This window comes from Vicugna pacos, chromosome 1, assembly GCF_048564905.1.
Source record: "Vicugna pacos chromosome 1, VicPac4, whole genome shotgun sequence".
NCBI lineage: Eukaryota > Metazoa > Chordata > Mammalia > Artiodactyla > Camelidae > Vicugna > Vicugna pacos.
In genome coordinates this window covers 33,589,341-33,605,269 of record NC_132987.1, presented here as the reverse complement: position 1 = coordinate 33,605,269, position 15,929 = coordinate 33,589,341, and the positions used below count along the sequence as shown (strand labels likewise).

Genomic DNA, 15,929 nt, shown 5'->3' with positions numbered 1-15,929 from the left:
CAACATCACAGTCTCTAACAAGTAGATTAGAGACCTAACTATTCCTTTCCATTAACAACAAACCCAATCATATAATTTTTAACACAGAAAACACCATTTTATAGTTCAAAAAAAAGGTTATTAAATATGATACTCTTCAACCTTGACCTCAGTTCTCCATTCCTCTAAGGGCCAGATGGGTAAGAGTCACAAATACAATATAGACAACCAAGAAATGGACATACTTGATATTTAGAAACATCAGTCTGAAAGTTTTCAAACTATTTCTTTAAAAATGGGATTTAAAGTAAAAAAAAAAACAAGATTTTCAGAAAACACGTTCCTAAAAAAATAAAAGGAAAAGAAGGCAACTGCAAATAGACAGTAATTCTTATTATCCTAAAGAATGCTCTTCAAAGCCTTCAGAGCTTAATTTCTTCCTTTCTGACAAAGCTTCCTGGTTCCTAGCCTTTCATGTCGGAATCTTCTGTGGAATCAAGATATACATACCCAGTGGCTTAGTGCTGGGAAAGGGGGCAAGTATAGTAAAACATTCCATCTGTGATTCTGATATACAACAAAGTTTAAAAGCCTCTATTTTAGAAGACAAAAACACGTGCACTGATAATTCTAGGGAAGTGGATTTACTCATTCACTTACGAATATCTTTTGAGTCCTTATTTTTTATCACACAGTTCTAGGGCTGGGGACATAGCAACAAATAAACCTGATAAAAACCCCTGTCCCTTACATTCTAAGGAATGATAGATAAGCTGTGTTGTCACTGCTAAGCTGTCACCCAAAAAGTGACAGAAAGCCTTGTCCACTGAACCTGCTCAATCTTTCCCCAGCCTACAAGACGGCTGATAAGGATACTTCCCACAGGTAACCGATCACAACGTCCTTTGCCCACGTGCCAGACAGCAGTCCTAGTTCCACAGCAGGGGAGGGAAACCCCTCAAGAAGGACCTTTGGAGAAACTGCCAGGCTGCCGGGGCCACTCTCAGAAGAAAGGTTCATTATGAGCTCCTCACTCTCTAGACTAGTGCCACTCAAACTGTGGTCTGCAGACCTGAAACATAGCATGACTTGGGAGCATTCCAGAAACGCAAATTCCAGGCCACACCCTAGAGCTACTGAATTACAATCTCTGAAGGTGGATCCAAGAATAAGTGTTTTAACAAGCTCTCCAGGTGACTGTTCTGAATGCCATGGTTTGATAACCACTGGGCAATTACAAAGCTTTGAATGCAAATGTCTCTCAAAAGTTGACTGACCGACCAAATACCATGACAAAAGTTACCAACTTGCTTTTTTTATTGGCCAAACCACATCTGTACAATTTTAAACTTCTTTTATATGTTAATCTTTTTATCTTTGTAACCCCTTAAGTAGGTAGAGGAAATATTTATGATCCCTATTTTCTTCCCAGGTTTTAAGACAATGCCCATAGTAAATGCTCCAGAAAGTCTACAAAATGAATGAAAGAATGTATAAAGAACAAATAGATAAAGAGATATTACATCACTAGTCCAAAGCCTCCTTACACCACACGATGTATGTTATAATGTGATATAAATGTATTACTCAAAGAATAACATATTCTCTCGGAATGAATACTAAGCAACATGGGAAGTAACCAGGACTAAAAGCATTAAAACAAAATCATTTCAACGGATATTCTTCCAGACATATTTCAAAAAGTTTATTCTGTTTTAAAGAACTCATTCTTTTCCTTCTCTTTGATACTTTTTAAAATATAAAATTTTAATAGTGTATTTTTAACACTTACCCAAAGTCTCCATCAAAGTAGATAGCTCGTTCCTCGATAAGATCTATAATACCTTTAAAATCACCCTCCAAACCAATGGGTAACTGCACAAATGCTGCATTATGACTTAGTTTAGACCTGAAAAACAAAAATACATATGTTTACCCCTTTTTTCTCCCCAAATCCCTTTGAAATGACAAAATAAATATAAAAAGAAATCAATGGCAGACCTGTGGAATTTATCAGTAGGTGACAGCAGGAGATATAAAGCAGTTAGAAACAGACTGACAGTTAAACTCATTGTGCTCAGGAAGCCACAACCTGATGTAGGCAACAAAAAGAATTCTACAATAAGTATTTTCCCATCAGATCCCCAGAATATCCTGGATCAGCAACAGAAAGGGGAAGAACAGGTCATTGAGTGGTTGGCCAGGAAATTAAAGGATGGTGTGGTAACTATGCCCACATCTCATTCTTGGCTCAGCTGACTCTGCTGAAGCTGAGGACAGCTATGTGAAAAGGAAGTTCTTAGAGGGAAAACTCTCAGAGTGGGTATTAAAGCCAGACACTTATCGTCAACCTGCACCCCTGCTCCGGCAGAACCACTGAAGAGAAACTACACTCACCGACAGGAGTTCTCATCCAAGAAAAAATATGGTCTAGCTACCACAGTTTAGTCTAGATTCCAAGTGCCCATCTATAACTAGGAATAGGTAACTAAGAATAACCAAATTTTGAAGGAAATCAATAGCTTGAAAGACAGTGAGCTCAAGAAATAGTACTAACCTCCAAGGAGAGAGTTACCAGAAAAAAATAAAATGTAAAAATCTGAGAAGTACTCACCTCTTTTAATAAAGAAATAAAAAAGGGAAAGTTTATGGAAATTAACTATATAATTGCTGGGATTAAAAAAGAATAAAAAACAGGCTAAATAACAGAAGGGATGTAGATGAATATCAGATTAGTGAGTTAGAAGACTGAGCTCAAGAATTCTCTCATAACCCAGCGCAAAATGAGAAGGAACAAGAAAGTGTAAGAAAGTACTGTAGAAAAGTTAAGACATGGAGGCTAGATTCAGAGGTTTCAAAGTGTGTTTAATCGGAGTTACAAAATGAGAAAACAAATAAAAGGCAGTGGAGCAAAGAAAGTAGTCAAATAAATGCTGAAAGAAAATTTTCCTGGAATTCAGAAAAAGACTCGGTGGAAAGAACCCATCTATGGCCAAACACAAGTAAAACAGAATAAGGCTAAAAGTGAAAATGTTTCCTTCTACCAAGAAAGTACTACAAATACCAATAAACGAAAAGTTCACTCTCAAATTCTCAAATACATTAGTTCCATCAGAGAGCACACAGCAATACTGTGGCTTGAAGTTCCTTAACACTGTATCATTTGTCATCAGACAAATCACTTAGTGTCTCCACTACCACAAGCATTGCTGCCTACAACCATCAGCTCTGCCATGTAAAACTGCAGTGGGAACTCCACAGCTCCATTTACACACCTACCAGAAAAGTGAAAAGTGAAACTGTGACTCTTTTCAAAGGCTATGTGAAATACGCAGTATTGTGCAAAATGTAAAACGATATCAATACTACTTACTGGGTTACGTCCGGTTCAGAAAGGAAGTGTTGCTGATGTCTTAGCAAATGTTACCAAGTGAAAGCAAGAGAATACAGCCCACTACTTTAAGGCATTAATTAAAATTCCTCAAATAAAGGTTAAAATTGAAGAAGATCCCCAAGGTTTATCTAAATAAATGCAAAGTACTTTTAGAACCTACCCTAGACTACAACTTCTCTAATTATAGCAAAACACTATAAATTGCCAGATTGTTGAATTCACCTTCAACTTTCCTAAAATTTAAGTCATATTTCCATTTTACAGAGAAAAGCAGTTGATGAAATCACATTACAAACTGAACTATGGACCTCAGTGTCTTATTTACTAAGTTAGTCATAAAAATGAATTTTAAAAAGGAAAAGAAAATTTAAGGATAAAGCTTAATGACACTGAATTAACTGTCCTTCTGGATGTAAGTTGTTATCCAGATCATGACCTGTCTCTGTTCTAAGGTTCAGTACCTCATTTGCTGCAGGGCCCTGGCTGGGTTGGAGCCCATTCGGTCAAGTTTGTTAATGAAAGTTAGAAAAGGAACATTGTAGCGCTTCATCTGACGATTAACAGTCATGGTCTGGCACTGCACCCCTCCAACGGCACACAGAACAAGGACCGCACCATCCAGTACTCTCAGGGCTCTTTCTACTTCTATTGTAAAGTCCACGTGCCCTAAAAGAGACAGAGAAGTGTGTGAGGGTCTTAAAAAGCAGTCTGATTTTTCACAACATGAACAAGTAAAAGTTTTTTTATCTCTGATCATACATAAGTCTTCTATTTAGAATGTGAATTCCTTAAACCACCAATACCGTTCACTTACCACAAGGTCCAGGCGCCCAATCATATCAGTTCAAAAAGATACTAGGCCATGGGCATCTCTGGAATCAGTTGCAACATGTAAAAGGCAAGAACTTTCCTACCCACAATTTATTTGCACTATTTTTCAAAGAACCCACTTAAGGATGAAGTACTTGAGGTCCCAAGTCAGATTTCTCTAAAAGGGAATTCACAGTCACACTTTTGAGTATTATTTGATACTCAAAAATGAGCTGGGTCATAGTGAAGAAATGAATGTGCTGTTGCCAAAACAAGCTGCAATAAAACCCAAAACTCAACTCACCAGGAGTATCTATAATGTTGATATTGACATCTTTCCACATGGTATAGGTGGCTGCTGACTGAATAGTGATTCCTCTTTGTCTCTCTAGTTCCATGGAATCCATGACAGCACCAACTCCATCTTTACCTTTCACCTAAACACAAGCATAGCCATTCAGATTTCTCTGTCCCTGCATTCCAAGAAGAAATCTTTACTGAGATCGAACCAGAACACAGCGTTAACAGATACAATTTTCAGAGAAACCTCATTGTCAAACCATTTCATTTCATGAAACAGAAAATTGATTACAGGTTCTGCCCTCTATTAATTGCCTAATCCTTTTTTCACTGCCGTTTTCAGCAGCTGCTACCACTCAGCAATTACCTGGTCTGAGAGTCACCCTTGCTCTCTGCACTGTTCCTGCCCACCAGCCATATTAGTCTGTGAGCAGGTGTTCAGAGAACAGATTTTTCCCTGTTGTGCTCCTTGTGGATTTTGAGGCCTGGGTGGGAAAGATTCAGCTTTTAAAGTCTGTGACTGAACAAGATGCTCTTCATCTGAAGTAACATTTTTAAGTGGAGAGTAAAGTTACTCAATATGTAATTTCTTCAGGAGTTTTAAGATTTTCTAAAAAAAATTTTTCCCAAAATATTTTTTTTTAACTATTAAGCTTATACTACATATCATCATTTTAAACCCTTTTTCCACTTAACATTATAAACATCTCTTCATAACATTTAAGGTCATCTAAATATTATTTTAATGGCTGCTTAAGAATACATTATATTGACTTAATATTCTTAAAAAACAACCTACTCAGGATACCCATAGTGATGGTCTCTAGACAGATTTCTCAGAGCAACATTTCAAGCCAACTTGAGCTAGCCACTTTGTGGTATGACTGTGGTTAAAGATCCACTGTTATTCTTTTAATCTTCCAGGTTTGGTGAAATTTATTAAATCCTTACAAAACAAAATTGCAGTCACATCAATCTGGAATCAGCCGTCAACCACATACCTCATGCATCTTTGCAATTCTGCCAGTGTAGTAAAGCACTCGTTCTGTTAATGTTGTTTTCCCAGAATCAATGTGAGCTGAGATTCCAATATTTCGTATCTTTTCATTAGGAATCACCCCTGATGAACACCATCGGCAGATCTTCCAATTAACCTGAAAAAATAAGAGCGCTCAATTCAACGCACTTTTAATGGGATACTAATGAGCAATTAGAAAGGGTTTAGTGGACATCTTTCCTTCAAGAAATCTCAATGCTCACAAAACATCATATGAAACAGCCTGGAAAGGCAAGAGGGAATGTTTCAGCCTAAGAAGGGACTGCAAAGGACAGAAAGGACATATTCTTAAAAATAAATAATTTGAAAAGAGATATTCAAATTAATTAAATAAACGAAAGGGGACAGATACTTTTAACAAACGTCACAGGTTTGAAAATATACACTGGGGCTGATAAAATCAGAAAGACAGCTCCCAACAATTACTTTGACAAAAAAAATGCAGTTTTTACTTTAGATTTTACTTTGATTTTTTTTCCCTTCCCCCTTACTAGCTAGTAAGGATGTCTGAGGACTTCTATGCTCGATGCAGTGGTGCCAATAACTTCAAGGCAGCCCGTAAAAGGTTTCCAATTCCTTCTTCGCCAAAACAATTAATGACATTTAAAAAAACCGATTTTACTCTGGAGGTGAGAGGGAATCCTGCATTTTATAGAATCAAGACACAACATTAACTTCTCTCTACAAGGCTGCACATCCAAAATGCACTGCAGCCATTTCGGGGGAAAGGGAGGCAGAACTTGGGAAAGATAGGTAAAATACTCAATGGAATCTGGATGACAGGCGCCTAGCTAATTAAATCCTAGGGATAACCAGCGCACAAAGCAAAGGAGGTTTGCATGATGGGGAAGGCTCGACTGCACCCTAAACCTACTCCACTCTGCGCCCCACCTCTACCCTCCCCGCAAAAGGCAAACAAACCACCAAAGAATAGTACTAGTATTTAGGCACTAAACCAAATAACCCAGAGTCGGTTGAAAGAAGGAGCAGTCAGCCCAAGGGCACTCGCAGTGAAAAGAGCACTGGATGAGTCAGAAGCCCCGGGTTCGAACCCTGGACACACTAATTCTTCTGCTGTCTTGACCTTCACTTCAGTCACTTCTCCTCTTTAAGGTATACCAAAAATAAGAGGCTTAACCATAAACCGGAGGCCCACCCAACCTCCCACGGCACCGAGAAGCTGCTCCTTAATGACCTACAGCTGTGCAAATAGAGCGGCTTTTCAGCACCGAGGTCGACAGCTCCCTTTCGGAGCAGTCAGTAAAGAGGTGCCAGGGAGGGAAGGCCACTTCCTCCCTGGCCCCGTAGGCACCGCAATGTCCTGGGGACAGTCCCTGGTTCGGTCTCACTTCGCCGGTCTCCACTACCTGTTTCCCCTGCCAGCCCAGGGAGGCGGGCACCCGCGGGAGAGGCCCGCGCCCCACGGCCGCGGCGGCGGCGGCTCCCAGCAGCCTCATGACCAGCGCCGAACTGGCACGAAAGTTTCGCGGCTCCGGCTTTGCCCAGCAACCAGCACCACTTCTGGAAGCTTTCAAAGTCACGCCGGCAATCACGCAGAGAGAGCACTTCCGGGGCAAAGGATGCCAAAGCGGAGAGGGGAAAAAAAAAGAGGGAGAAGCTTCCGGATCTCAGAGCAGAGCAGCGCCCTCCGTTGCCCCGACGCCCTCTGCCGACGTGGAAGAGAAAGTGCAGTCGCTTTGCGGCGCTAATCTGGCTTTGCGCATGCTCCTAGAAAGACGCAGCTCTTAAAGGTGGTTGTTTTGCCGACATAGTGGAGAAATGTTTATACTTTAAGTTTAAAAAAATGCAAAAAATTTTTATCTATGCTACTACAAATATGAAAAAAAATTGATCTATAGGACATGACCTGAAAAGAACGTGGAATAATAGTGAATTATCAACTGCAAGTGCTTTTACTTATTTCAAAATGTCCCATCACTGTTCGATGTTAAACGTTATGTGTCCACTCCATTTAAAAGACAGCATTCTTGACGATTCCACTTGGACTTCTTAAAGGCAGCTCAAACTTTGGAGCTAATGATCTTCCACCCAAAAACTTCTGCAGTCTTCACCTGATAAATGTAAATAAACTCCGTTCTTCTAGTTGCCCAGACCAAAAATGTCACTTTGACACCACTCTTTGACTCTTCCGGTCTAGTCTGTCAGTATATGTAATGGGCACTACACTCAAAAATAGATCCAGAACCTACTTCTCCCCACCAAACAAAGAACCACCACCTCTCTACGTCATTACTGGAATAGCCTAGCTGACCTTATTGCTTCCGCCCCGCGGCTGCTCAGTCTATTCCCAACACAGTAACTGAAGGGATCCATGGAGAGGGACCATGTCATCTCTCCGCTGAAAACACTCATCCAGTGATTTTCTTGTTGCTGTTCTCTACTTTTGTGTAGGTTAGAAATTTTCCTAAAATTTTTAAAAACTACTTTAAAATTTTAAACGACTAAATTAAAAAAAAATATTTAACCCTCAAATAAACAGATACAAGGCCTTGCTTGAGCAACCACACCAATGTAGCCTGCTTCACCTGCTTGCTTTCCTCCAGACACTTGGCCTCCTTAGGAGCTGATCCTCACAGAACCAGAGCCTTTACTCCCCTCTAGATACCTGCATGGCTCTTCTTTCTTTGGTTGAAATAGCTTCTGTCAGTGAGGGGTTCCCAGACCAACTCTTCTGAAACAGCCAGCTCTTCCCCATGTTCACACACTGCTTCATTTTCCTCCAGAACACTTCGATATATCCAGACATTTTACATAGCTGTCTGTTGTCTGACTGCCATCTGACAACGAGAACTTAAGTTCCATAAGGACAGCGATTTGGCTTTGTTCATTGCTATACCCCTTGTTGTGCTAGGAGCTCAACAAATACTTGCTAAATGAGTAAGATCAAATAAATAGAAATCAGAGTAAATTACAGGAGACAAGAAAAGAAAAACCAGAGATTCAATGCTGAATTTCGAATTCATTTTTGGTATGTCATCCATGTATTAATTTGTAGTCAAGGATTTACTTTGATGAATAAATCCATTAATGTTGAATATACTTTTAAGTAAACTTGTTCATTTACAGGCTTTCAAAAATGTAGTCTTTCTAAGCCTTTGTATGTATTTGTTTAAAATATATAAATTAAATAATAATTATGTAAATGGTAGTAATATTAAGGTTTTACTTTAATTTAAAAATATAATTATGTTAAGTAAAAAAGTGTAGCTGTTACTTTTGAAATTACTTTAACAAACTGTTTCCTTAAGTAAAAATTCATACTCATTATCTTGTGTGTGTGTGTTCATATTGTCTGTGATTATTATACCAAGTATATTCTTTTTTTATACCAAGTATATTCTTAATTATTTTTATTAATCACTTTTAACCGAAGTAATAAACTTTTTTCTCCAGAGAAAACTGGAAGACAAAGAAATCAAGAAATGCCTAGCTAAAATTTTGTAAGTACACATTATAGATTTCTTCTGTTGTTTTAAAGTGGCAAAATACACATACATTATGTCATTCAAAGCATTTGCACATTCTGTTGATTTGTAGTCATTTTATAATATATAAGAATAAAGATAAATTCAAACTATCTTTAGTGACCAAAGCTTTGTATCGTTTCTTTTCCTTAGAAACTGTCCAAGTATCCAAGGACTAATTTAATATTTTCTAAGATCTGGAAAAGTTAACTGAGGATCTGAAAAATTACAGTTATAGCTCACACATTGTCCTTATTTTTAATAGTATTATAGTAATTTTGTAAGATCAAAACCCCTTTAAGACATCTGTATTACAATTTTATTCAGATAAACACCATTTGATATTTTGTAATCTTATTTTGTACACCATTGGTGGAATCAATAACTTACTTGAGCTGTAAGATCAGTATAGGAAATTTAAAAAGTTTAAATCATGAGAAGTTCAATCTTAGTTTTATATAAACTAGAATATTTCATTAGCATTAATATTACATAATACAGCCTGGAAGAAGACATATAGCTGACTTTAAATATTCATGCATTAGTTGGCCCAAATCCATCTACTTGTCAGAAATATTTTTTGTCTTCCTTAAAAATACATTTATAAACCTTACATTCATAATCATTACTTAAAAGCTCTTTTGTTTTGAAACTTTTATTTTATTTTATTTTCCAGAGAAGGAAGAATTTATTACTTGCAGCAAGTAAGGAGCATACTCGGGATTTTTCCCAAAACAGTGACTAGAAAGCTTTAGTCTCATAATCATAAGAGAGGCTATTATTTAAATTCACTTGTCCACATCCCATGCAAAAGCAGTACCAATGGTTTATTGATTTTTTCCTCTTAAGACATTTTGGACTATGGGTTTTTTTGGACTAGATATTCCTAGTGACACATATTTCATATAAATAATTGTTTTCTGAAATTCGTCTTTAAAATGTGTCAAGTAGGAGGAGAAGATGGGGAGAGGAAAAAGCAAGAAGGAGAGCTAGAGCCAGCTTTATACCAGCTTAAAAGATAAACTGAGACATTGAAAATCTTGAGTTTGAGCAAAACTCAGTTTGAATCAGCAGCACCAAACAGGAAGAAGGAGCGGTCCACCAAGTGGGGCTGGGGAGAGACTCAGAGGGAAGAGGCAGAGGGAAAGCAAGGGGATTAGCGGATCGGCTAGGGCTGCCTGCTGTGGGAACGCCGGGTTGGCTGTTTTTAACCTAGAGGCATTGCAGGCTTAGGTTTTGGTTTGCTTGCATGAGCTACTAAGGCATTAAAGCTGTCTCAGTCTAATGGCCTCATTCTTTAATTTAGTAATACAAACATGAAAGTATCCCTGTAATAGTCTAATTACCTTCCCTCTTCAAGGAGAGAAGAAAGTTCAAATATAAGCCATACAGTTAAAAAGCCCTGAAGTATGGAAATAAAAGATGGGCAGACTTCTACATAAACAAAGTGGTCTCTTTAGACAAATTACAGAGAGGATCTCTTCCTGAAGTTTTGTTAGGTGGTTGGTTACTTTGGGAGACAATACTAAGAATGACACTGGGACCAAGAGATCATCACAATGCAGATTTACTGCAAAATCCATGTAATAAGGGACAGAGGGACCTCAAGGTTTCTCAGATATTATACTTACACCAAATTGAGGTCCTAATTCACTGCAGTGAGGTAGGTCTAGGTCAAACTGTCAGTCCCTTCAGGCTGCTATAACAAAAATACCAGACTGGGTGACTTCTAAACAATAGAAAATTTATTTCACATAGTTCTGGAGGTTGGGAAGTCCAAGATCAAGGCCCCAGGAGATTCAGCGTCTGGTGTGTCCCACTTTCTGGTTCATAGGCAGCCAACTTCTCACTGTGTGTGCACAAGAGCTCTCTGGGGTCTCTTTTACAAAGGCATTCATCCTGCTCTGAGGGCTCCATCCTCTTAATCCAAACCCCTCCCCGGCCCCACCTCCTAACTCCATCACATTGCCTCAGGCTGGGACCATCTGATTCCAGTGTGCTCCTACCACTAAAAGCTAAAGGAGTCTTAAAGGTAGAGTAATGAAAACCTATCATTGAGACTGAAAGTCACCAGGAAAATCACTAAAGTAGCAAGGAGCCTAAGTATTCAACTTGGCCTTATTGTTGTTAATGTAAGAATATTAAAATTTTAAAAATTCACCAAACTGTTAATATCCTTACATTCCCCAGAGACCCAGGGTTCCAGAAAGATCAGTGGCAGTCCACAAAGAAAAAATAATATGTGAACTACAAACTACGGAGAGCCTTCTTTTTTATACTGGTTAAGTTGACTTCAGAATTACGATAAAAATAAATTCTGAAAAAAGCCAATTTCAGCATCATGTGAATGTAAAGAATTGACATGTAATCCATGTCACATATTTTATAAGTGGCCCCTTAGGAAGCACTGTGGCATAAGAAGAAATCATATTTAATTCAATTTTAATTTGCTTTTTATGGTAAACAAGTTGGGATGAAAAAAAGTATCTATGAATTCTCTAACTGCTATATGACACACAGAAGTTATACTGTCTTTAGTACAATTATTTATTAAACCACGTTTTCATATTTGAATATAATGACTCAAGTTACCATCAGTGTAATAATTTAGGCAAAAGGAGAATTACAGTGTCTACTGGGATTTTTCTCTGTCAAGTGAATTTATGCAAAAATGTTATTTAAAATGTATGCCTTTATGACAACTTCCCAATATGTTAGTATGTTATTAGTCTGCTAAGTTATGCATAAGAGGAAAAATTTAACATCTTTAACTAATACATGCTCAATTATTTTCCATTATAAAAATGAATTGACACATATGCATCTTATTGTAGTGACTAAAGGCATGAAATGCTGACTGGTACAATTAACAGGACATGATACAGAAAATTAGAAGAGTAGAAGCACAATCACCCAATTCTACTTACAAAGTTTAAAAAGAAAGATATTAGGATTATAGAGTGATACAGGGTTTTGTTCTTTTTCTCCTCCTTGAAACAACAAAAACCTGAGTTAAGATTTTATATTCTCAGAAATTTCAAACCTAACTTTATAAAAACAGATTAATGTTTGAATTCTAGAATGAAAAAAAACCAAGAGCTGAATCTTTAAATAGTATAATTAAAAACGGAACAATTGAATTATTAAGTACCTTGCTCAAACACACACATCACCCGTCTAAGAAATTTTGAGACAATCAATCATTCAGGTTTGTAGAATACCAAATGCATTTTTCTAAATGTCACAAAAAGGCTGAGCAGAGTTTCTCCAAGGACACTCCAACTTTAGAATGTTAATCGGGGAGATAGATTAAGCTGTCTGTGGGGAAGGAGAACAGAAATATTCTACCTTAAGATGTTAAAGACAAAGGTCAATGTAAATTCTGATGAATGTTAAAAATGTAACACAGAACAAAAAAAGAATACATAGTAAAAATAAATTATAAGAAGAAAATCCATGTATATTAGCAATTTAAAATCTCTTTGAAAATGAACTATTTGATCATTGTGTTCTTTATAAAAGTAATTTTTTATAAGAGTACTAGTATAGATTCACTTTATTTTTAAAAATTCTTTAAGCTAGCTTTCACCTTTATGAACATCACTCTTATAGTGTTAGTAAAAACAGATAATTTTCTAACATTTTACTTCTTATAACTAATTTTACATGATAGACTAGCTGTACATTCAATATTGAATATATAGGAGGATACATAGCAATAGGAAAATAACTGTGAAAGCAAAATCAGCAGGTGAGCTTTAAAAATTAGTATGTTTTAAAATGATATAGAGTGTCTAATGCTTCTTGCATTGTTGAAAATCAAAGCTTTATTCCTAAAGTAGGGACAATATAAAGCTAGCACTTCCAAGAACATTCAGACATCAGAAGAAAGTTGCTAAATACAGTATTAATTCAACAACAAGAGATTGGTCTTATGTGTATCATCCAGCACCATTACTTTCTCTGTTAAAACCATGGAAACTAAACAGATCAAGTGCAATGCTATTTATTTTTTGTTGATTTTCACAGGTGAGCCTTTGATGTTGAGTTTGTCCACAAAAGCATTTGATCTTCTTCCATATTCAATGGCTGGACTTTGATGAAGTTTCTCCCTGAGAAATATACATGTGAACATTAATATCATTTTTAAAGTGGTCATAAAAAATCAATACAAACACGATAAAAACCACTGTACTGTAAGGTGAATTTTATCTTAGAAGTTCCCTAGTAGCTTTGAAAAACATATGGCAGACAACTTCACTTAATATTTAAGACAGCAACATCTGCTTTCCTGAGACAGATTTAACTCTTTACCGTTTAACCATACTGTCCAACATGGTAGCCAGTAGCCACATCATTTACATTTAAATTAATTAAAATAAAATAAATTTTAAAAATTCAATTCCTCAGCTGCATCAGTCACATTTCAAGGGTGATTCAATAACCACATGAGGCCAGTGGCTATCATACTGGCAGTACAGATACATAACATTTTCACCATTGCAAAAAACCATTTCAGAAAGTTCTGTTGGACAGTGTTGGTTTATAGAAAATGCCACTGACAGGGCCATAAATTTATAGATAATCTATAAAGAGCATGCTTTCTCTAACTGGGACCTGGATTTCCCAGTCAAACTTGGCACTGCTAGGTTTTTATCAATAAAACTTTTCAAAGTGAGGCAAATACTATCTAAAATTGGCATGGGAGCAAGTTTTCTATAGAAAACAAATCAGGGTTCTAAATTTCTAAACAAGTATTTTAAAATAAAAGATGGTAGCACATGAAATTCTACACAAGGCTTCTGATTTACTTGGTACCCACTTGTCCACCGCTGGTTCAGGGAAGCCTTCCACCTTCTGCTGCAATCCTCCACTCTCTTATAGCCTAGAACAGATTTCTCTTTAAAGGCCTGGTGAGGCCTCTCTCCCTCTCTCGAGTTTAAGTTCAATAGGAATTAGATAGTGTTTTCCATTTTCCCCCCAGAGAACCAAATTGAATTGCAACTCTAGAATATATACTAAATGTGTCAAAATCTCTATAATCTTTAAAGTGTGGTTTTAGTACATTTATATGTCACAGCTGTTTCAAAAGGCAATTCCAAAGAAGGCTAAAGTTTTTGCAAAATTCTTCCAAAATATCTAATAACAAAATAATACAGATATTAGTTTACATTATACACATGTCCAAAAATATGTTTACCATTAAATACTCAGTTTTGACTTGTTCGGGAAGCTTTGTTAAGCCTTTTAGAGATAGCCCTTCTCTCCTTACCATACCCCTAAGCACCAGTATCTCTGTCTGGTACGAAATGTATGACTCCTGTCATATCCAGTTGAAAAATCTGTTTCACAAGACCAACCACATCATAGTACAGCACTTTTCCTTAGGAGGATTTTAGCTCCTACTGACTAAAGCATAATTTGCCAGTGAGTTACCAGTCATATAATCCTAAAATATTATCAGTTTTTAAATACAAATTTAAATTGGTGTTGGAAAACTCTGATATAATGTAAAATTATTACAGGTTTTACAAAAGATATTATTGATACAAACAACTTGGATGTTAATAAGAATTTCCTGATAACAGAAGTAAAATGACATAACTTTTCTTCTAATTTGTCTTTTAAAAACACAATTTATTTTAGAGATAACTTTTACCTTCTTTTAAGCTCTCGGGATCCTGAATTCTCATGACCAACGCTCCGCATCCTGGAGTTTCCTAGATTGCGCCAGTGTCCCCCTGGTTTGTACTTCAAAATCTCATTTTGCCACTCCTCATCAAAAGCATGAGCATCACCTACATTAAATATCAAAATTAAGGGGTAAGTATGAAGGTACCAGCTGTCAGTAACTGCCTTGCTCCCCATAGATTTCATTCTAGCCTGGTGTTTCCATCAGCCTAACCTTAAAGTAGAGGCAGGAAACTGCTTCAAATATGAAGGTCTCGGACTCAGAGTAATATTTCCTTTCTATTTGTTCATCTCCTATTTCTGTTGATAATTTGGTTATTGATGACCTGGTTTTTCACACACCTGCCTGGATATCACATTACTGTATCCAATGGACCCCATGACCCAACTGCATTCTATCTCACAGTGATCATGCTTTTCCTCTGCACTTGGAGGAAGCTACTCCTGTGGCCAGCACCTCACAATTTCCCGGCATAACTTGGCCTCATAAGCTTCTGTTTCAATTTCCTGAGACAGGATACTCATCTCAACGGTCAATTTATTTGTTATGAAGTAGGTAATCTAAATTCCATAATAACAATAGGTAAATGATAATACTTATTCTTTCAGATTGCCTATATAATAATGTGTTACTTTACTAAAATTTTCTTCAATATGTTAATTATTGTGAATTACTCTGTATATATTTAAATATGGCCAAATTACAAAGGTTAAAATTAAAGAAAGGTTAAGATGTGGCTTTCCCGTCGACAGATAACTGGATGAAGAAATTGTGGTATATTTATACAATGGGCTACTACTCAGCCATAAAAAAGAATAAAATAATGCCATTTACAGCAACTTGGATGGACCTAGAGATCGTAATTCTAAATGAAGCCAGAAAGAGAAAGAAAAATACCATATGATATCACTCATATGTGGAATCTGAAGAGAAAAAAAAAGGACACCATGAATTTATCTACAAAACAGAAACAGACTCTCAGACATAGTAAACAATCTTATGGTTACTGGGGAAAGGGGATGGGAAGGGATAAATTTGGGAGTTTGAGATTTACAAATGTTGGTCACTATACATATAAATAGATTTTTAAAAAGTTTCTTCTGTACAGCACAGGGAACTATGTTCAATATCTTGTAATTACCTTGAATGAAAAAGAATATGAAAACGAATATACATATGTATATGCATAACTGGGACATTGTGCTGTACACC

At 36.8% G+C, this 15,929-nt stretch overlaps 2 protein-coding genes across 5 annotated transcripts in view; both read right to left on the bottom strand.

Moving 5' to 3' along the window:
• The window catches only part of GFM1 (G elongation factor mitochondrial 1), a 41,680-nt gene extending 34,573 nt beyond the window's left edge, over nt 1–7,107 (bottom strand). Inside the window, exons 1-5 of the mRNA XM_006200865.4 lie at nt 6,908–7,107; nt 5,485–5,637; nt 4,488–4,620; nt 3,835–4,039; nt 1,772–1,888 (exon numbers count right to left, since the gene is read on the bottom strand). Coding sequence (XP_006200927.1) covers nt 1,772–1,888; nt 3,835–4,039; nt 4,488–4,620; nt 5,485–5,637; nt 6,908–6,997 — 698 coding nt within the window. The 5' untranslated portion in view covers nt 6,998–7,107. The remainder of the gene's footprint in view (nt 1–1,771; nt 1,889–3,834; nt 4,040–4,487; nt 4,621–5,484; nt 5,638–6,907) is intronic.
• A 5,908-nt stretch (nt 7,108–13,015) lies between these two features.
• MLF1 (myeloid leukemia factor 1) overlaps nt 13,016–15,929 on the bottom strand; it is a 32,920-nt gene continuing 30,006 nt past the window's right edge. For 2 of the 4 annotated variants that reach the window (XM_006200866.4, XM_015236491.3), the window contains 2 exons: nt 14,685–14,823; nt 13,016–13,137 (listed from right to left, as the gene is read on the bottom strand). In XM_006200866.4, the coding sequence (XP_006200928.1) occupies nt 13,032–13,137; nt 14,685–14,823 (245 nt within the window). In that variant the 3' untranslated portion in view covers nt 13,016–13,031. Of the gene's footprint in view, nt 13,138–13,888; nt 13,911–14,684; nt 14,824–15,929 lie in introns of those variants that run through there. The other 2 variants (XM_072959948.1, XM_072959945.1) reach the window with 2 other exon arrangements.